At 33.4% G+C, this 22194-nt stretch overlaps 4 protein-coding genes across 4 annotated transcripts; 1 reads left to right on the top strand and 3 right to left on the bottom strand.

The window, feature by feature from the left end:
• Positions 1–480: 480 nt before the first annotated feature.
• Positions 481–3830, bottom strand: LOC18105011 (hydroquinone glucosyltransferase). The gene is given in 3 exon segments (XM_052447016.1): positions 481–1028; positions 1030–2125; positions 3736–3830. Coding segments are annotated over 3 exon segments (1572 nt in total). The 3' UTR covers positions 481–647.
• A 2452-nt stretch (positions 3831–6282) lies between these two features.
• Positions 6283–8106, bottom strand: LOC18105010 (anthocyanidin 3-O-glucosyltransferase 5). The gene has a single exon (XM_006375011.3). It carries the CDS (start codon positions 7995–7997, stop codon positions 6543–6545), a length of 1455 nt encoding a protein of 484 aa, XP_006375073.2. The 5' UTR covers positions 7998–8106; the 3' UTR covers positions 6283–6542.
• A 4082-nt stretch (positions 8107–12188) lies between these two features.
• On the top strand, positions 12189–15517 carry LOC18105009 (uncharacterized). Its single transcript, XM_006375010.3, has 4 exons — positions 12189–12790; positions 14201–14342; positions 14434–14575; positions 14949–15517. The coding sequence occupies exons 1-4, from the start codon at positions 12418–12420 to the stop codon at positions 15285–15287; spliced, it is 996 nt and encodes a 331-aa protein (XP_006375072.1). The 5' UTR covers positions 12189–12417; the 3' UTR covers positions 15288–15517.
• A 3065-nt stretch (positions 15518–18582) lies between these two features.
• On the bottom strand, positions 18583–20647 carry LOC18105008 (protein BRASSINAZOLE-RESISTANT 1). Its single transcript, XM_006375009.3, has 2 exons — positions 20187–20647; positions 18583–19640 (listed from the first exon to the last, which is right to left on the bottom strand). The coding sequence occupies exons 1-2, from the start codon at positions 20439–20441 to the stop codon at positions 18942–18944; spliced, it is 954 nt and encodes a 317-aa protein (XP_006375071.1). The 5' UTR covers positions 20442–20647; the 3' UTR covers positions 18583–18941.
• Between the last annotated feature and the right edge of the window lie 1547 nt (positions 20648–22194).

Genomic DNA, 22194 nt, shown 5'->3' with positions numbered 1-22194 from the left:
TTTTTTGTTATTTTTCGAGGGAAAGAGAATAAAAAAAGAAAAAGATATTGCTATTGACAACACTTCACATGCCTCCTGAAAAGCGTAAAGATGGTCCACATGATAGCGTGTGCATTGCATGCACCTACTATTTTTTAATAATATTATTTATTTATTAAAACATTAAATTACCTCTAAATCAACTTAATTATAACAGAAAAAACCTAAATGAAATTACTAAAAGGCCCTTGGAAGCAAGTTTAGTAATTTTTGCTTTTGAGGTATTGCTATAAAAATGAAAAAAAACTAAAATTTTCTTGGATGTTAGTTTAAGTTTTCATATTTAAAGGGTAATTAAATTATATTACTTTGCTAAAAAAATAATAAAAAATCAATTTATCCTGATCAGTTTAATTAACCTTATAAGAAAAAGACTATTTTGCTTCTTTGGTTTGCACTATGCACTGTAGTGATGCACAATGCAATGAGAATCCACGGTAGTTTACTGATGCCTATTAATATTTTTTATATATATAATTCTTGCATCAATCGGCAACATATCACAAAAGAGAAGTGACAACTTATTTCACATGCGTATCCTTATTGCAAATATAACACCAAGCAACTCTTGCACTTAAACAAAAAAACAAAACTCGTTGTACGAACGATCAGACATTAGACTCAGCCTTCCATTCCTTAGCCACTCGCTCAAGCGCATCATGAGACGATCCACCAATCTCCAGAGCTTTAGCAGCACTTTCTTTCAGCTCCCCCGTCCTTCTCCTCATATCCCTCCCCTTTTCACCCTCGATAACCAATCTTACTACTCTTTCAACCTCTTCACGTCCCACCAAGCTCTCCCCTGGTTTCACCACTGGTTTGACGGCTATTCCAACTTGCTCTGCAAGTATCGTGGCATTCATTCGTTGTTCAGCAAAAAGTGGCCAAGCAATCAAAGGCACTCCATTAATAATAGTCTCCAATGTTGATCAGTTCCACCCACAGTGAGACAAAAAACCACCGGTGGAAGGATGTTTAAGCACTGCATGCCACCTGTGGTGCCCATGATGGCACCACCAATCTCCTCTCTTGAGTCCTCTCTAAGAACCCCTCCGGCAAATAAGTCATTGGATTGCCAATATCACTTCCAGCAGTGAAAACTGCAGCTGATGCACTACTATTTGTTGGCTTACGCGCAACAAATACGAACCTTTGGTGGCTCAGTTCTATTCCCCATGCCAATTCAGTGAGTTGATCAGCTGTTAATGTACCGCCACTGCCAAGTGCTACAAAAAGCACCGAATCGGATGGTTGCTTGTCAAGCCAAGCCAGATACTCAATGTCTCGGGCAGTTAGTGGTTCTTCTCCTTTTATCAACGGTCCAACTGGGAGAACTGGAGGTGTGGGTATCTGTTTAAAGAATGGGTCCTCAGTTATGGCTTTGTAGGTCACAGATTCTAGTTCCTTCCAAGAGTTAACGAATATCCCTGCTGCCAGGTGAAAACGGCTGGAATGGAACAACAACCATTTGTACTCATCAATCTTACGGTTTTTAAGTGGGTCAAATAGGTCTTCAATAGGAAATGGAGGGCAACCAGGGACCTTCAATGGTTCAGCGAGATCAACAAACTCACCCTCCACTTCACAGTCAAGAGTTGGTAGAGACAAGGAAAAGGTAAGCATAACAATGGCTGAAGTGTAAAATAAGTACGCTGGAATTGACAGTTCACAACAGACATCAAAGGCTTGGGTAAAAAACTTATCAATGACAACTGCTCTGAGCTCCCCCAACTCTTTGAGGACTGATTTCAGGGACTTGAGGCTCTCTTCTACCATGACACAAAGGCGAGTAAGCATAAGCATGTCATCTGTGGTGACAGAGAACACGTCGATGGGAGGAAGGTAGACAACGTCGAGGCCAGAAGGGAAGGTGGGTGACTGGAGGAGCTGGTCCTGCGCTGCCGAAGCTTCGTTGCTGGTGGTGATGACAAGGAAACTGACATGGAAGTCATGGTCGACGACTAATCGTTTAGAGAACTCAAGAAGGGGTATGATTTGCCCCATGAGTGGAACTGAAACGACGGCAACATGGGGTTTTGTGGCTTCAATCTCAGATACATTTAGAGTGTGTTTGCTATTGCTGTAGCTGTTATGGTTATAGTTTGAAAAAAATGTTTTATAAAAAGTACTTTTAATTGAGGTTGGTTTGAAAAAAATAGATATTTGGTTAAAACTGTGGTTGAAGAAAAAGTAGCTTAATGTGTTTGGTTAAAAATACTTTTGAAATTAAAGTTATAAAATAATTTTAAAAAATATATATTAAAATTGATGATTTTTAATTTAAATATTGTAGATTTAACTATTACTATTACTTCATGAAATAAATAATACTTTATATAAAATATTTTTTATTATGCCATTAAACCATCTACAATTCCATTACATACAAAATTCATTCGACAAGAACTACAGTTTCTATGATTTTTTGAACGTGCAATAAAATTAGATAAAATATTATCAGGAATAAAATTAATTTGATATTACAGTGCGAGTGAATTTAATTCGCTCTATACTAGTTTTTCAGGAAAAAAATATTGTTTACATGACAATGTAAAACTAGTTTTTTTTAAAAAATATATACAAAAACTATACACACTAAAAAAAAAAATCACCCGAACAGTGCAAGTGAATTTGCACTGTTTGCGTGCACAGTGCAAGTGAATTGCACTGTGCACGCGAATACAAAATTTAAAAAAGCAGCCATGAGCTGCTTCGTCAATGTCGCGTTTAAAACGTGAATTGCCATGGATCCTACCAGTTAACTGTTTGCGTGCACAGTGCAAGTGAATTGCACTGTGCACGCGAATACAAAATTTAAAAAAGCAGCCATGAGCTGCTTCGTCAATGTCGCGTTTAAAACGTGAATTGCCATGGATCCTACCAGTTATTTTTAGCATTTTTGATATTATTAAACATTATATTTGCTGTGATTGCTTCAAACACAGAAGCAATCACGCAAACAAACGGTCTCTTAGTCAAAGTAAACACTGTGAAATGGTTTTTGCAAGAAGAGTTTGACAATTAACGGTGAGGGGTGGATGGAGAGGAGGTTGATTAGCAATGAGCGAGCAGCTAGCGAGGGCATGCACTGTCCATCTATATAGCACCTCCGTGCCTTTGGATCTAGAGTAATGCTACTGAGTCCCCCAAAAAAAAAAAAAAAACACTTGATAACATAATATGCGCATGGTTTTCCGGTTTTCACGTGATGATGTAATTGAGGTGTTTTTGAGTGTAGTAATATTTTTTTAAAAAAATATTTTTTATTTAAAAATATATTAAAATAATATTTTTTTATTTATAAAAAAATATTTTCAATATAATTACATCAAAATATGTGAAAATATTAAAAAATATTAATTTAAAATAAAAAAATAAATAAAATAAATTTTAATTTTTAAAAAAACGTTTTTAAAATAAAAATAAACAGTTCAAACTACAAGTCTACAACACGTAATTACAATTAACAATTACCCAATAATACTAAATATTGTCCTTTCATTGTTCATTTAAAGCTTCCACATCCATGCTATTTAAGTTTTAGTTAAAATAAATTAAAAAAATATATATATTATTATATTCATGTTCTATAAAATAAAAAGCCAGGGAATCTTTATTATTTAAGACGGAGTTGTTTTATCTGAATGGAGGGGATAATTTTAAGCTTTTCCCTTTGAAAAAAATACACAGACTCGCCCTCTTTCTTCTTCTTCCCCAGATAAGTCAAGGGCAGGTGAAGCAGGCAAACCGACACTAAGATAATCCAAACTCTTACGCCAGCGGAGCTCCATTAGTTAATTAAACACGAATCACTGACAGAATCAACCTGGGCCATGACTTTAAACACCTATTTGATCAATGAAATATTAGGTTTTTTAACTTAACTTACTAGATTTTAAATTTATATTTTTTAAAATTACTAATTTGAATTTTATAAATTTTAAAGTCACTGAAAACTTATATAATTATTAATTTTAAAGCTCATGAAATTAATTAAAGAATGTATAAATTAGTCTGAAAATCCATGTTAATAAAAAAAAATATTAGACTTTTTTTAACATGAATTATTGGTTTGCCTAGGAGTACAAATATAACATTATTATTATATTACACAAAAAACTAGGCCGTGAGGCATTTTTATTGTTCACTTTGCACATGCAGCCTCTAAAAAAATCAAAAAATCATTATGACTTTTCATAAGTTTTCAATTCGGTTCTTGAGTTTTTTTTTTTGGTATAATTGAATCTTTTTATACATGAATTAATAGTCAATTGTTTTTTTTCTTAAAAGGAAATGATGGAATTGAAATATAGAAAACTAGAAGGAAAAAAATAGCATCTTTGAATTTTATACGAAAAGTTTAGTTTGATCCCTATCTTTTTTTATTTTACATGTAAATTGGCCCTTTAGTTATTAGAAATTCAATTTAGATATCAAATTTTACTTTTTTTACTTTTAATTTTTTATAAAAAAAATAAATCCCGATATAGAAAGAGAAAGTCATCCTGCACCACATTTAGTACACTGACCCCTTTATAATTTTCTTTTCCATGTCTGGGGCGTGTCTTTCTAATTGCCTTTGAAAATGTGGTTATTGTTGTTTTTTAAAATGTTTTTCGCTTGAAAATATATTAAAATAATATTTTTTATTTTTTAAAAATCAATTTTGATATCAGCACATTAAAATGATATGAAAACACCAAAAAAATATTAATTTGAAACAAAAAAAATTAAATTTTTTTTCAAAAGCTCTTTTGAAACGCAAAAATAAACAGGCTCTTAGATGCGACGCACTAAATGCTCTTGTATTTTAGTGTCGTGTACTTCGTGCACTTGTTTTTTTTTAAGAAAAAAATTTTGTTTTTATTTTTACTTCTTTAATTTTTAGAAAATTTGTAAATAAAATAAGGTATAAGGGTCTAAAATCACAAAATAGCATGTAATTGGGCGAAACATGTTGAAAATATAGTTTTTATGATTTTTGTTATTTTTTTGTGTTTTTGAGAATATATTAAAAAACATGGGTCGAAATCGAGTGATGACAATAACGAGTGATGACATGGGTCGAAAAAAGTTTTTAAAAAGCAATGAAAAAAAAATTTGAGCCAACTCAAATTAACCTGCTAATCCCCTAAACATAGACATAAGATTGAGATAACCCCACAAAAAAAAACCCGAGACCAATTCTAAAAAATCAAATGTTAAATGATGAAATTGAAAATAAATCAATTTTACAAAGGGACCTAAAAAGAAGACCAAGGTCAAGTCGTGTTAACCTTCAAAACTTGTAATCCTGGTTATGAGGTTGGGACTAAAACCTAAAGAAGACAAGAGAAATAAAAAAAAAACATATTGAGGGATGAAATTGAAAAATAATATGATAGAAAAGGATCCAAAATAAAACAAATAACAATAAAAAAATAAAAATTAAATTTGACATAAAAATAAATTAAAATCAAATGCCGAGTGATGAAATTCTAAACAAGATGCAATTAGTAAAAAGGTTTAAAAAAAATCAAAAAAATAATGATCAAATTCTATATAAAAATCAAATTAAACTAAATAATAGAGAAAAATTGGAAACAAAAATAATAATAAAAAGAAGATAAAAACAAAAAAAAAGTAATTAATAGAAAAATGACTAAATTGGATTCACAAAATAAATGAGAGGACGACATAATATTTTGGCAAAGAAAAGAGAGAGAAATGAAGAAAAATAACAAAGTTCATCGAAACCTAACTACTAGTCTAACTGGGACACACATCACACCACTAAATAAAGCATGTTAACAAGCATTGAACTACTTACGTTGTTGGACGTCTTTGTACATGATGCATAAAGGGCGCAGGCGGCGTCAATCTGCTGGCATGTACGCGTCACGAGCCAACAGTTTTTATATTTTAAAAGTATCAAATTACCTCTAATCCCACGTGAATATAACGAAAACAGCCAAGGGTAGAATACTAAAAATTTTCATAGCTTTGAAATTTTGAGGTTTAGGGGCACCAAAGTAATTATATTGTGCATAAAAAAAATTATTAGTTTTATATAATTCCATATATTCTTAGAAAGACCAAATTACCCATAATCCCAAGTGAGCATGCAAAAAAAAAACCAAGGTTCAAGTATCAGAAAGCCCCTGAAACGAAGTTTTAAATTCTTTGATGTCAATAAAGCGCCTAGACGGAAGCTTAACTTTTGTGGCTCCTAAGGTTATTTATGTCATTACACTACGCAAAAACAACCAGAAAACACCCCTCTAACACATAAAACTTGCCAATGAGTAACATGTACTATTGTAAAGACAATTATACCCCCGCGCGTTTAAGAGCTTTTTCTACACTAAGAAATTACGGAAACATGCACGCTTATTATTACAAGAACTTGCAGTGCTTGATTGTTTACAGAAAATTAAACGAACTTGTGATGGAGCCACTGGCATGGAAACAAAGATTTATTTTCTAATAGCCAGAATGATCCTCAGGAGCTTACAGTGGACTAATTAAGACTTCCATTCCTTGGCCAAACAAGCTAGCGAGTCATAAGACGACCCGCCAATCTCCATGGCTTTTGCAGCACTATCTTTGAGCTCTTCAATCTTTTTCCTCATCTCTTTCCCTTCTAATATCGCAAGTCTCACCACTCTTTCTACCTCTTCACGTCCCACCAAGCTCGCTCCTGGCTCCGCCACTGGCTTGATAGCTATTCCAATTTCCTCTGCAAGAATTGTAGCATTCATTCGCTGTTCCGCATAGAGCGGCCATGCGATCATAGGCATACCATGAGTCACAGCCTCCAACGTTGAGTTCCACCCACAGTGTGTTAAAAACCCGCCGGTTGATGGGTGTTTGAGCACCAGAACTTGCGGGGCCCATGATGGCACCACCAGCCCCCTTTCTTGTGTCCTCTCCAAAAATCCTGTTGGCAGATATGTCTTTGGATCACTGACATCACTGCCTGCATTGAAAAATGCTGCGGAGGCGCTACTATTTGTTGGCATACGAACAACAAAAATGAACCTTTGATGGCTCAATTCAAGTCCCCATGCTAATTCAGTGAGTTGCTCAACTGTTAACGTACCGCCACTGCCTAGTGACACAAAAAGAACTGAATTAGGAGGTTGCTTGTCTAACCAGGCCAGGCAGTCAGCATCTGAGGCAGTCAGAGGCTCTTCTATTTTGATTAGGGGTCCAACAGGGTGAACCGGTGGTGTGTGGATCTGTTTGAAGAATGGATCCTCTGTGATAGCTTTAAAGTTCGCTGGTTCAAGATCCTCCCAGGAATTGAGAAATATTCCAGCTCCCAAATGGAACCTGCTGGAGTGAAATAAATACCATTTGTACTCATCAATCTTACGGTTTTTGACCTGGTCCAAGAGGTCTTCAGGTCGAATTGGAGGGCAACCAGGGACCTTAACAGGTTCGGGGAGATCAACAAATTCGCCCTCCACTTCACGGTCAAGAGTCGGTAAATACAGAGAAAAGTTGAGCAAGGCAATGGATGCAGTGAAGAACAAGTAAGCTGGAATTGAAAGCTCGCTGCAGATGTCAAAAGCCTGGGTGCAAAACAAGTCAACGACAACAGCTTTGATCTTTCCTAACTTTACGAGGACAGATTTTAGGGACTTGATGGCTTCTTCTACTATGGCACAAAGACGAGCGGCCAACGGCATGCCATTTGTTGTGACCGCAAAAACATCGACAGTAGGGAGGTACACCACGTCAAGGCCTGGAGGTAGGGTGGATGATTGGAGTAGATTGCCTTGGCCCGCAGAGGCTTCGTTGGTGGCGATGACAATGAAACTGACATGAAAGTCATGGAGGACAACCAGTCGTTTAGCGATCTCGAGAAGAGGGGTGATATGCCCGATGCCTGGGCTTGGCATGATTGCAACATGGGGTTTTGCGGTTTCATTTTCAACTACTGCCATTGTTTCTTCGTTATTGACAGACACCATATATTTTTTTTAATAAGGAGAAGGAAGGACCAAAGCCTTGCTCAGAATGTGTATATAAGCATCGTATCCTCCCTTATCACGTGCTTCTTCTAGCTGATTGGCTACCATTATCTCCTTTTCAAGAAGCGGGAGAGATGTGATCTCATTTGTTGAAAAGACTAGAGATCAAGGCTGATTTTTCTTATTAAATTCAATAAAAAAATATCATGAAGGCTGAGCCAATTTTACTGGTCATGCTCGAAATGATTGTTATATTTTCGTCCGAAGAACCGTCCATCTTTATTCCTAATGTAGATTAATATACTAGATAATTTATCGTGACATGTCGTGGCCTAGTTAAATTTTGCTTTAATGTAAGATATTGTCAACGTTTTTTAATGGAAAAGAATTTAAATTATGTGGGATTAATTTGATATGACATGATTAACTTTATGGGTCTAAAAATAACTCGAATGATCTATAAAAATATAGTTTGACTATAATAAATTCAAGATGATATTTTTTTTAATATTGAAATATCATATTGGATTTACTTGGATCAACCTGTGTTAACTTATCAAAAATTTGATATGTGTTATAAGATTATGATAACTCATGGAAAACAAATCAAAACAAATTATAAAGCCTAATTTCAATTAACCTAGTGTTGCATGATGAAATTAAAAAAAAAATCAATTAAAAAAAAACCTTAAGAAAGCGATTCGGTTTAATCTGTCAAACTCGTGACTTAAGTTATAAGACTGAGATAACCATATAAAAAGAAAATCAAAACAAATGACAAAGTTCAATTCCTAATCAATTTTATGTTGAAGGATGATACTAAAAAGATAAATCAATTAAAAAAATAACTTAAGTTAATCTGTCAAACTCATGACTCGAGTTATGAGACCAAGATAGCCTCATAGAAATAATATAAAAAAACAATCCGATTTAACCCGGATTAACTTGTCAAATCTGCAACTCTAGTCATGAGACTGGGAAGACCCCATAAAAAACAAATCAAAATAAATTATAAAGTTCATTTTCAATTGATTATGTCGAACCTAATGTTGAACGATGAAATTTATATAAAAAAAAATAATTAAAAAAATTGACACAAAAATGAGTCAAGTCAATATAGGTTAACCCATTAAGCAATATTCTCGGGTCATGATAACCTCATAAAAATCAAACTGAAATAATAAAAAAAACCTAATTCTCAATCAAACATAATATTAAATGATGAAATTATAGAAAAAAAAAGTTAATTAAAAAAAACTAAGTCAATTGAATTAACATGTCAAGTCTGTAACCTAGGTCATGAGATAAGGACAACCCAGTAAAAATCAAATTCAATATTGAAGGACATGAGATTAAGATAACCTCATTAAAAAGCAAATTCAATGTTGAAGGACATGAAATTAAAATAACCTCATTAAAAGAAAAAAAAATGATATGATTTAATTAGAGTTAAAATATCAAAACTCGTGACCTTAATCATGATATCAAGAAATTTTAATAGAAAACAAATCAAAAAAAATTATGAAACTTAATTTTCAACCGACTTAATATTAAACGATAGCATTGTAAAAAAACAACTCGGGTCAATTTGGGTTAATATGTTAAGCACTATTTTCAAGTTATAAAATCAAAATAACCTCGTAAAAAGCAAATAAAAAAAATTATGAAGTAATTAATCCAATATCAAATGATGAAATTGAGAGGGGAGAAAGTTAAATAAGAAAGAAAAAAACTTCATCCAATCGGGTTAACCCGCTAAACCTGCGATCCGTGACATGAAAATAAGATAATCCAATAAAAAATAAATTTAATATTAAAATATAAAATTAAAAAAAAAACATAAAAATAATCAAATATAAGAAACTCAGTTCAGAGAAAAGCTTTTGTATCCCATAAATACAGTTCAATACAACTTGTACCTCTAAAAAAATATAGAACTCCAGCTATGTATATTCGATGAATGCCTACAACAAGTTTGTTCAGATGTTTAAAGAGATTTATATTTGATTAGATATTCATAAAAATGTTATAAATCTCAAGATTCCTTAAAAATATCAAGAATATCAAATGTATTGTCGGACCAATCTTCATTCAATACTCGTTAAGGTCTATATAGATCAACGACAACTGGTTGCCTGTTTGGCTTTGCAACTGGAAAACGAGGTGAAGAGTATTTTGTTACACTAGAAGATATTTTTAATAGTCAACAAAAGCACATCGTAAAGACTAAAGACGCAATAACACAAATATACAATGATGATTTCATTCACCTTTTGACATTATAATAGACATTATTTTTTAAAGTTATTTTTATTTAAAAATATGTTAAAATAATATTTTTTATTTTTAAAAGATTTTTTTGATACCGGTACATTAAAATAATAATAAAAATATAAAAATAAATAAATTATTAAAAAAAAAACAAAATCATACCCAAAGACTACTAAATTCTTCAGAGTTGGTTTTGGTTTTTTTCATTTTACACGCGGAGCAAAACCATCAAACTTGATGGTCTAACTTAATTTAAAATAATAATAATAATAATTTAATTCTAATAAAAAGTGATTATTTGAAGATACATAAGTTAATCTAATAATTCATGTATTTTTTGAATAAGTTCTCTAACCATCATGGGGATAACACAGACATTAAATAGGTCCCGAGATTGTTTATTTGAAATTATAATAATAATTATTTTGGTTTAAAAATATATTAAAATAGTATTTTTTTATTTTTTAAAAATTATTTTTTAGATCAACACATCAAAATTATCTAAAAACATAAAAATAATAATTTTTAACAAAATAAATTTAAAAATTTTAAAAAACATGATTTCAATTTGATTTCTAAACCATATATTAATTTCACTACGGTGTAAACTGCGTTTGAAGAAAAAAAAAGGCACAAAAAAAAGATGTTTTTAAACGTAAAACGTAGTTTGCATCGTAGCCAAACAAAAGCGAAAGCTGCACCTGGCATGTTGCCAAGCAGGCACGAAAAGCAGCAGTGAAGGTTCAAATTCCTTATCCGCTTGTAGCCCACTCTAGAAACTTATCATTAAAGCAAACAAAAGCAGCCCAGGCCCATTCTCGTATTTTTCTGGATAGAGCAGAGGACTACATAGCCGTTAGGTGCCCACTCTTGTTGTTGCTTTGGTTTTTTCTTCTGGTGAGCTCGGGAGTCTTTGGATTCTTTCTCTTAACGGTAAGGAACTTCACCACCATGCCATGCCCCCTTCACACGACACCCAGTTTTGCATTGCCAACTGATCTTGACACCTTGCCTAAGGTTGCTCCTTTCCTACTCTAACCGCCATTTCCCAGTCTTGCTCTTTATCCTCAAGATACCACATTTACCCTCGCCACTTTACTCTTCATGTTTTCATTGTAGTGTTTGCATACTTGTCAGACCCGATCCAAGATCTTGATCAGAAGAAAAAAAATCTCTTTTCTAGTTAAAACATCATTTTATTTATTTATTTTAAATAAAATCATTAGTGTTGATTTAATTAATTTGATTAAATTAATCAAATCATGGATCAATCTAGTTTTTAGCTAAGTCAATATTTTTTCTAGTTGAAACAAAATTTTATTCATCGAGTTGCGAGTTTTTTATATCAACCAGCCAGACATGATTGGATTTAATAACTATATTCTAAACTAATCGTAATTGTTTTCAACATTTCATATTACATTAATGGTTAAAAGAAATGAGGTTCATGGGATCATCTAGGCAAGGAGGATGCCATTATTGAAGTGGTAATGATCATGCATTTCCTCTCATTCCAAATAATGATGCTATTTTGGCATAAGCTAATGACCATTAGATTTGTCTTTTTTCAACATTATCTCGAAACCTTAAATCTAATGAAAAAGGAATGAAATCATTACCATAATTATCAATTAATACATCCATGACCTTAGTTGATTATGCTTTTTTTGGGCACTTGAGAGGTGGTTATAATGTAACTCTCATAGTCCATTAAAGATATATGCAAAGTCAAGATTTAACTAATTTAAATCCCATGACCTTTATTTGTATTCATTCAAGAAGGGCAAACTCGGAAAATGAGCTCATATCCCCGTCCTTTTCAAACACCAAAACGGTCTCAGGCGACCGACACGCAAGCAACATGACCTGCTGTAACCGGTGCCTTGCCATCTCCAGGCTTCCCTTTTTAAAACCTCCAGAAGCCTTAGACCGTTTTTATGCCCTTTCCCTCCTTCCCTTGCTCTCCCCTCACATCTGCTCTCTCTGCCCACCTGCTACCCGAACCCTTTCTCTCTTTAAATTCCCATCTTACCCTCTCCAGCCCTTCAAATTTCCTTTCGAAACCACTGCATTTGACTCTCTTGACTGATTCCATTTCTTGAAGCCCCAAAAGACCTCAATTTGTACTCAATTTCAGTTATTTGCAGCAATGTCTGGGGCTACTAAGCTAAGATCGGCTGAAAAACAAATGCAGGAGCCACCACGAGCGATACTTGGTCCGGCAGGAAACAGAGTTAGGGTTTCGGAGGAGGCTAAAAGGAAGATTGAGGTTTTAAAGAAATCACTGCAGAAACCAAAGAAACCTGTGGAGAAAATGTCTCAAGCTGCTGTTAAGAATAACTTGTCAGTGGATAGCACGTGTTCTTCGGATTCTTATTCTTCTTCTTCAAGTTCTGGAAGGAATGTGAAGCGTAATGGAATAAAACAAGTCAAGGATGTTCCTAATGGAGGTGAAATTAAGGATGCCTCGTCGAAGAAAGATGGGCCGGTTAAAAGGTGTGATTGGATTACTCCGAATTCTGGTAAGAAATTAGTGAATTTTAAGGTTATATGCATTTTTATTGTTATCGTGCACTTACTATTATTAATTAAATGGAGTTATGAGATTTAAACGTCTGATCGCTTGATCATTGAGGTTCTAGTAGCATTTCAAAGAATCACCGATCCAAAAACTAAAGCTTAAAGATTTTATATCACTCTCTAACAATAGAAAACAGGGGATAGTTTAGTTGCTTAAAATTAAGAAGGTTGATGCTTTTCTTGGTTGGTTTAGCTGAGTTTTAGTGTTTGAGATCATATAATTGATTAATTTTGAGGAAATGGTAGCTGGAAATAGTGAAGATGGCAGCAGTTTACGAATGGTTTTATTCCTGGATTGTTAGTTAGATGCAAGATTTGGTTAATAATTAAACAGGGCGAGTAAGCAACAAATGTGGTGAAGTGGAAGATGAGAATCCAGCCAAGGTATTGAAGTTTGAGATGATGGGGCTGTTGGGAAGTTTTTACTTGGCATAGCTTCTTAGTAACTGTAGAACACTAAGAAAGACTGAAAATCCATGAGTTATACCAGCAATTGTGTCATTATTTGGTCAAAGATGCTTTTCTATTTGCTTAATGTGGTAATTTGTGTTCATCCTGTCTTTATTTCTTAAATAGGCATCATTTTACAGGTTTGGAAAAGGAGTTTTCGTACTAAAAGATGAGATTGAGCCATGCTACTGCCATAAATTTGAGTTTGCTGTCTTTCTTTGATCCAGCTTAGCATAATAGCATCCTTTATAACGTGACTGGTAGCACTGCCAAAGTAGCGAATATGAGTTTCTTTGCACCGAGGTTGAGACATAACAAGTTTCTTGTTGAATCAGCTTCAAATTGTGACATATTACTATTGATGAAATCTATTACCATACTAAAAGCCCAGATCCAGAGATAATTCTTGCACATACCGTGAGATTATTATTGACTCGTCAAATTGTTATTGAATAAACTGAGGTAAAATCACAAAGTTTCTTAGCAATTACATATAGATCTCTGAAGTACATGGACAAGATGAACAAAGTACCTAGAAGATGCAAAATATTTCCATGGATTGTTTTCACTTTATTGACAAAATGGAGAGTTTGAACTAGTCCTTGAAAAACCAATACCATGAATAGTTTTTAGTGCTAGATGTTCTAATAGCGTGTCAATGAGCAATCAGCAGAGTAGCTTTTGGGCCGCCTATCAAGATGGTAGAATCACGTACGGGTAATTTCATTGAATTCTACTAACATGGTATAGGTTTTGGTCAGTTATCTCAATTTACAAGTTTGTGTTATTTTCAGGTTATTGTTTTCCCTAGTTTCTCCAAGTTGCCTGAACTGTCAACCTATCTTATTGGAAACTAAATTGACTAACTTTTAAGGTCTGCTTCATGGTACTTTTATTCACAGACCCACTTTATATGTCTTTCCACGATGAAGAATGGGGAGTTCCAGTTCATGATGACAGGAAGCTGTTTGAGTTACTTGTATTTTCACAAGCATTAGCAGAACTCAGCTGGCTAGCAATTCTTCACATGAGAGACATATTCAGGTATGCTGGTCTTCACTTTTTATGTTTATTGGTTTTAAAAAAATAGATTTCATGAATTTTAGGTGATGTTTTTGTTGTATTTTATTGTCAGGAAGCTGTTTGACCAATTTGACCCATCATCCATTGCACAATTTACTGAGAAGAAGCTCCTATCATTGAAAGTTAATGGGAATCTGTTGCTATCTGAACCAAAGCTTCGTGCAATAGTGGAGAATGCTAAACAGATGCTCAAGGTAATTAAGTTATCAATCCAACAGCCTCCCAGTATTGTTGCAAATTGCTTGTGGGAGGCAGAGTTTAGTGGAGGTTGCAAGCATAGACAAATTTAAAGGGCTCAATTCGTGGTTTATCTTAATTTAGTTTTCAAGATTTGGATTTCGCATCATTCTAATGACACTAGAAATGCGAAAACAGAGAGGATCATCTTATCAGTGTCAACGAGAGAACATTGAACTTGTCTTTTTGTTCGCTGGCTGATTTGGGGTAGGGGGCAATCCAAATCCAAGAGCAACTAAGTTTTGGACTTGGACCAATGCTGCATCAAGTTGAAATTCATTTGCACAAATGACAGAAGCTAATGAGCTTCTTTTTGCTCTTAATTTGCAGATTCAGCAGGAATTTGGTTCCTTCAGCAACTATTGCTGGCGGTTTGTGAACCAGAAACCATTAAGAAATGGTTTTCGCTATGGGCGCCAAGTACCTGCAAAGACCCCAAAAGCCGAACTGATTAGCAAGGATCTGATGCAAAGAGGGTTCCGCTGCGTTGGACCCACTGTTGTTTATTCATTCATGCAAGTGGCAGGAATTGCTAATGATCATCTGATATCATGCTTCCGATACCAAGAATGCAATGCAGACGTCGAAAAGGATTTCAAACCCCCCAAGAGTCAAGAGATAGAGATAGTTACTAAAGCTTTGGGGAACACATGCTTTTCTCATAACTAATCCGTCTGAACCATATATCCCTTTCCCTGACTAATCACACTCATAAAACTATAGCAAGACAAGTAGCAGAGCAGTTGTTCTTTTGTAATGTCAGTAATCTCATCTGGATTTTCTAAGCAGCATAGTTTCTTCTTCCACTTGTGTATCCTTTTCCTAACCAAACATTACTGTAATAAAAAAAAATCATTGTTATTTGATAGTGGTAAATTTTATAAATTGGTGTTCAAGCATGCTGTTTATCTCGTTAACTTTAAGTTTGCATGAAAAATAACTCAGCATGTACCCACTAATTCCTTCAAAATCCAGCACCAAATTAGATGGGAGGTAAAAAAAAAAAAAACCCTCATCATTCAGTCATCACCGCTTTGTGGTCCTCGAGTTCTACCATCTATGAATATTTATTTAGTTATAATTATTATTTTGGCTAACTTTTTAAAACCTATTCATCAAGAAGAATAAATAGATTTATTTTGATTATTAATGAATCTCTAATAAATAATCAAAACCATAGCCCTCCATACAGACAGTGAGATGACTTGATTCACAACAACTAATCATATAATCATATTTATATCGATCCCCTCTTATCTATATTCCTCTCTTTCTCTGCTCTTGTTTCGTTATTAAATGTCTGAACGTGGGTGTTGTCTGGCCATCCCTTCAAAGCCAGCCCCGTAAAGCTCCTCCTTCTTGACCAAAAACATCTCACGTTATCTACAATCTACGTGTAATGTTCATGCGAAATTATAAACAAATTCAATTGGAAAATGTGTGTTATGTTCATGGTTGTCGGATTGAAGGATTAACCTTGGAAAAAGGCTTGCATAACTTATCAGCTTGGATCAATTATTTATTCTTTTTGAAAGAAAAAGAAAATCCTCATTATTGACTTGATCGGATTCAGCACATCAACTGAATTTATCAAGTTAATATTTATTTTTTTTATTAAAAAATCAATTTGGATTAAATTTTGTTTGGAATTTCTTAGATGAACTTATTTCTTATCAAATTGAGTTACCAGTCATGTTGAACAATTATAATTATATTATGCTAGAATAATATGTTTGGTATTGTGGTATATGATTTTTTTTATTTGAAAATAAATCAAAATAATTTTTAATTTTTAATATCAACATATCAAAACTAAAAAAACACTAAAAAGTATTAATTTGATATTTTTTTAAGTAAATTACACTTTTAAAATGTATCAAAAACAAAAATTATTATACTGTCGGACACTAAAAGCATGAAGCTTTTGATGCACCTAACAACACATTACCATCTGTTTCTGTTTTTATTAAAAAACAAATTCTCTGTCTAATGATTTATATTGTTGCAAACCTTCTTTTCCATGTCTCATGTAAAGCATGATTCTTTTAAAATCTATCTTCGGGACTGGCAAGTCATTTGTAACGGAAAGGGGAAAGCAAGGATTCATGCTTTTAATTTGAATTCCTTAGCTAATTAATTCACTAAACTAACCATGGTTTTTTTTTTCCCCACAAAATTATAGAATAAAATTTTTATTTAGATATTGAAGGATACTAATACACAAGCTGAAAAGGTTAATGAAAATAAGGTGTTTGAAGCATTAGAAGGGAAGGACTACCTATGAAATAAAAAATTAGCTTGAAAATTATTTATGGGTTTTTTTTTTTGATAAGTTTGCTATATTGCAATTTATCGATCAGTTGTTAAAAGAAATTATTAAAAATATTCTAATATTTATCAAATTTATGAATCAACAATTATATTAGTTCAAAGAAAATGAATTAAATAAATGAGAATTTCATATTAAAATTTGAATTAAAGAACAAAACTCTAGAGAATTGCGACACTTTTGCAATAACCTTTAATAAATTATAAATTAGAGGGGGCAAAGAAAAAAAATTCAGTTATTTTTATTAAAATTATAAATATTTACAAGGGAGGGGCATTTTCTAGGGGGGGCCAAATTATAAATTAGAGGGGGCAAAGAAAAAAATTCAATTATTTTTATTAAAATTATAAATATTTACAAGGGAGGGGCATTTTCTAGGGGGGGCAAATTATAAATTAGAGGGGGCAAAGAAAAAAATTCAGTTATTTTTATTAAAATTACAAAATATTTACAAGGAAGGGGCATTTTCTTGCAGGGGCTCCCCCCGTGCCACTGTCTATAATGACAATTTTCTGCGTATCATAACGTTTTATAAATGTCATTATACATCATTTTTGTAGGGACATAAACGATATTTAAAATCCTTCGATCATGAAAATCTTTACTGCAGAGAAAGCTTGTAGTATTGGTAGCCGCTATTTTTTAAAATATTTTTTATTTAGAAATATATTAAAATAATATATTTTATTTTATTTTTTTGATATTAATATATCTAAACAATCTAAAAACACTAAAAATTTTAATTTTAAAAAAATATTTTTAAAAACACGAGGCCACACACCCCCTTGAGGAAAAATCTGTTGGTGTTTTTTTTACATTAAATTGCTTACACTAGGAGTTCCTGCATGCTCTACTTCCCTCGGTATGTGTTAGTAATTTATATGAAGGCCCTGCAAGAAGATTAGTATTTTCTTAAATCACATCTATAATCATTTTGGATTTTTTTTTTGGAAGTGTGGTAGGTATAGTTGAAAACTATATTTTATTTCAACTATAATTTAAAAAATATTTAATTAATTAATATATATTATAATTTTGTATATTTTTCACTAAAAACTCTCTTTTGAAGTCTTTTAAAAAAATATAATTTATAATTTTTTTTAGATTTAATTTTTTAAACTACACCCGCCAAAAACTACTGCTTATAAAAAATACACTTAAAGTGACGTTATCAAGCAGGGTGGTTTGATGAAGGGCTACACAGCAATGGGCTGGATGCAATGCACAAACCTGGAAAACTTTCGTGCTAACAAATCATTGCATTCAGCTTGGCGGATAACACGAGCGGTGCAAATGATAAGCGACATAGAAATTTCCAGTAAAAAGATACGGATGGCAACCAGACCCCTCTGGTTCGACAGCAGATGACATTGCTACATAACAACCATTCATGTAATCATTATTTAAATTCCTTAATTCCCATTCCCTTGTTTTAGTGTTGAGTCTCTATACGAGTGAACGTGGGATTTGTCGGGCAATGCCATTCAAAATCCAGCCTCATTTGATGAGCACGCGATATGCTGCGAGGATCATGAACACCATGACCATATACCGTAGCCGGGAGAACAGATTTGAAAGACAAAAGAAAGCAGCGTTGAAATACAAAGGTGTTTGTAGCAAGGAACATTCATTAACTTAGTGGAGTAAAACATCAACAAATGATTTAATGTTGTCAGCAGGTTCTTTCAAAGTCTGTATCACACTGAGAAATATCCCACACTATCTACATGTAATGCTTGTGAAACATTCCAAACAATTCAGCTGGTAAATTTAATCATCAAATGAGTAAAAGAAACAGAAACTAAATAAACATGAAAATTTACTTCCTTTCAAGAACCAATATTGATTCGGGAAATGTACTTCGCGCCAAAGAAACAAACTGCAAATGCTCTTCCAAACCAAGCTTGCGAACCACAAACCAGAAAAGGAAAACTTCACTTATGTTCCTGCATTTCCTTGCCATGACTTTTACTGATATATAGTATTAGTTCGCTCTAACTCTGAGCCTTGCCACTTCCAAGTGTGAGCTCTAGATCATCTAATCCTACTTCATGAATCCTCTCTCCTTCCCATGGTTTCACCTGTTCACTACCAAACTCAAAATCCATGGGCACTGCACTCTCTTTGACCAAATTGCTAGACGAAATTTGCTGAGCCACGGGTATCACAAGATTATAGGTAGGAGAGGTTGGCATTGCTGCAGCCACAGAAGGCGCAAACTTTTGAAAGCTTATCCACTGACCAGACTCCACAGTGGATGTATCAGACTCATCACATTCAGGTATAGTGGCTGGAGCATGAAATTGACGATGAGTTGGGCTAGCCGGAGCAGACACTGCATTGAATGGGTAACTAAAGGAGGCCATGGATTGTTTGGCAATAAAATCCCAGTTGGGAATTGGCTTGGGGTTTCTTGAGGTCGGGGACGAGAGAGGTGGGGTTACAGGCGCACTGTTTGAGATTCGAAGAGGAGGAAGAGACAATGGAATGGCACTTCGAAGGAATGGAAGGAGATTAGAAGAGGCATTGTTATCGCCACGAGTAGGGCTAGGAAACGAGGAGGAGGAGGGACTGGCTTGATAGGAAGGAATTGGACTGGGAAACAACGAAGATAGTGGACTAGGATTTTGGGATGAGTATGGGGTTACCCTCGTCGAAGTACCTACTATCTCAATAGGAGGTGGCCTGTGTCCCTGGACATTAAAAATCAATCAAACAAAGCACTGCTATTATCAGAAATCATTACCACTAACCATAAAGGGTCATAAAGACAATAAAACATTGGTGAAGAAATTTCAGGTTAAGCAACGAAAGGTGATTAGAATCAGATCACAGCAATTCAAGCTTAATTAATTGGATTTTAAGCGCTTTAAAACAGAAAAAGAACAGAGAACAGCCTATTTAATCGATCAGGGATATCTAATCACACTTAATTCAATAAATTTCAAGTTTCCCTTCTTCTTCTTTTTTTTAAAAAAAGAACCCTTCAGATTAAAGCCATTTTTATTAACATTTTAAGCATCAATTGACCGGATGTTAAATCTTAGATTCCTTAATGCTCAAATCAATACCTAGTAGAGTAGTAGTAGCAATTAAGCATGAAAAAAACCAAATACAAAAGAGTATGTTAAGCTGAGATAGAAGCTTGATCTGACTAAAAAAGGGAGGAAAACAAGGTGAATGGAAAGCAATAAGTGCAGATCCATAAAAGGAAAAACAGGGGCATATATATAGCATACCTTGCGATAAGTAGTTCCATCTTCTTCAACAACCCAACCAGCCTCAGCACAGAGAGCTTTCAATACCTCATTATTGTCACAATATTTAGGCAAATTATAATTCCCTTGAGCCCTTAACCCAGTAAATATTTTTGCAGCTATAGCTCTCCTCCTCCTCTCTCTCCTCCTATTATTCTCCCTCTCCCTCCACGATGGCTTCCTCCTTGTAGCTGCCGCCATTGCAGCTGACGTCGAGGTTGCCCCATCTGACGTCATTTTCCGACAACAGCCCACCACAAACTCTCCCTCTCCCTCTCTGTATACACAACTCCCTCGAGTAAAAGGAAAAGACAGGGAAGAAGAGAAGAGAAGTTCACAAGGAAGACGGTTTTAATTGGCTGGAAGTATAATAGAAGGATCTCTCTCTGGGGATTTATTTTAATAAAGCTTTATATAGTAAGACGAGAAAGAAAAAGGAAAAGTCTGTTACTACCGCTAGAAATGATAGGGTGTGTTTCATTACATGAAAAGGTTGTATGCTAGACTCAGTTTCATGTCTGATCAACTTGGTTATTAGATTAATTTGTGAGTCATTAAGTTAATTTGAATTGTTTATTTTTATTAAAAAAAAAATATTATTTCATTTTATAACAAAATTATTAATGTTGACTTGGTCGGTATTGGTCAGGTTAATTAAATCATGGCAGAATCATGGATTTTTGCAGATCTAATAATTCAAATTAATTATTTTTAAAATAATATTATTTTATTTAAAAAAAATATTAATATTGATTAAGTCAAGAATAAATCATATTTGATCAAATTAATTAAATTATGACTTAACTTGTAAAATAATTGAAATTGATCAAACTATCAGATTTAGCGTGTTGAGTAATATCGAGTGAGTATTTTTAAATTAAAATAATATTTTTTATTTTTTTATTTTTATATCAAAAATATCTAAGAAGAATCCATTTGATATTTTGACACATAAAAATAATTTTTAAAAAATAATTTTAAAAGCATAAACTAACAAAATAACAAATAAACACTTAAAATAAATAATTTTATCCAGTTAAGAAATGATATTTGAGAGAGAGAAAATAGTATTAAAAGGACGAAATCACGAATTCTGTAGGCTAATCCTCCATGCTGAAGCAACCATGGACTGGTGTGTGTCTGTTTGAGCACGCGAATTTGCTCTGGCGCTTGTTTTTGTTGAAAAAAATAAGAAAGAGTGGGGCCGGGGAACTTGCCGCGTGTGTGGGTTTATGTCATGTTTACGGTACCTGTCATGTAATAACCTAATATTTCAAACATGGGGTCCAAGCCGTTGAGGGTGGGACCCAACATTTGAGAGAACGTGTCTCTTCTCCCAGTTGTTAGAAACTGATAAGACCAAAGACACTGAACGAATTAAAACCCTCTAGATTTGTTCCGGCTTCCTTGGGACCCGATCCACCCTTACCTTCCATGTACACTTCCCCTTTCACAATTTCTTCTTATCCTTGTTTGATTAAACATTCACCTTTTCTTTTCTTTTCTTTTAGTCTTTTTTTTCACTCAAATAATCAGAATTATTTGAAATTATTTTTATCAAATACCATATAATCTTAATAAATTAATATTTTTTATTAAATAATATTTCTTTGGGTCTGAATTTAAATTTGAAGTTTAAATAACACCTTGATTAAATAATACCTTGAATAATTAATAAATTTACATGGTCATAAGAGTATTGATTCATAGATTTTTAGCGATTTCAGTTTTTTTATATAATTAGAAATTTTTTTTAAGTTAGATGAATAAGTTTGTTCAAAATTAAATCATATTTTTATTTATATAAAATTTATAAATTTTTTTATATAACAAAGATTCGGGGAAGGTTTGAATCATTTAGCCATTAGATTTTACCAAACATGCTTAATTTAACTCTTTTTTGTTATATTTTATTTAACAATTAGGTGAAATTCAAAATGAAAAGTTAGGTTAAATCATGCCAAACTCACTTGATTGTGCGATGGCAAGG

The sequence above is a fragment of the Populus trichocarpa genome, chromosome 14 (genome assembly GCF_000002775.5).
Source record: "Populus trichocarpa isolate Nisqually-1 chromosome 14, P.trichocarpa_v4.1, whole genome shotgun sequence".
Lineage (NCBI taxonomy): Eukaryota > Viridiplantae > Streptophyta > Magnoliopsida > Malpighiales > Salicaceae > Populus > Populus trichocarpa.
This window is presented reverse-complemented; position numbering and strand designations above follow the sequence as displayed.

Bases quoted from the DNA above. Each gene is read 5' to 3' on its own strand.
- LOC18105010 (XM_006375011.3), bottom strand. From the start codon at position 7,997: ATGGTGTCTGTCAATAACGAAGAAACAATGGCAGTAGTTGAAAATGAA.
- LOC18105009 (XM_006375010.3), top strand. From the start codon at position 12,418: ATGTCTGGGGCTACTAAGCTAAGATCGGCTGAAAAACAAATGCAGGAG. The intron at 12,791-14,200 runs GTAAGAAATTAG...TTTTATTCACAG, and splicing joins TTGGATTACTCCGAATTCTG to ACCCACTTTATATGTCTTTC. The intron at 14,576-14,948 runs GTAATTAAGTTA...CTTAATTTGCAG, and splicing joins ATGCTAAACAGATGCTCAAG to ATTCAGCAGGAATTTGGTTC.
- LOC18105008 (XM_006375009.3), bottom strand. From the start codon at position 20,441: ATGACGTCAGATGGGGCAACCTCGACGTCAGCTGCAATGGCGGCAGCT. The intron at 19,641-20,186 runs GTATGCTATATA...TTTAATGTCCAG, and splicing joins ATGGAACTACTTATCGCAAG to GGACACAGGCCACCTCCTAT.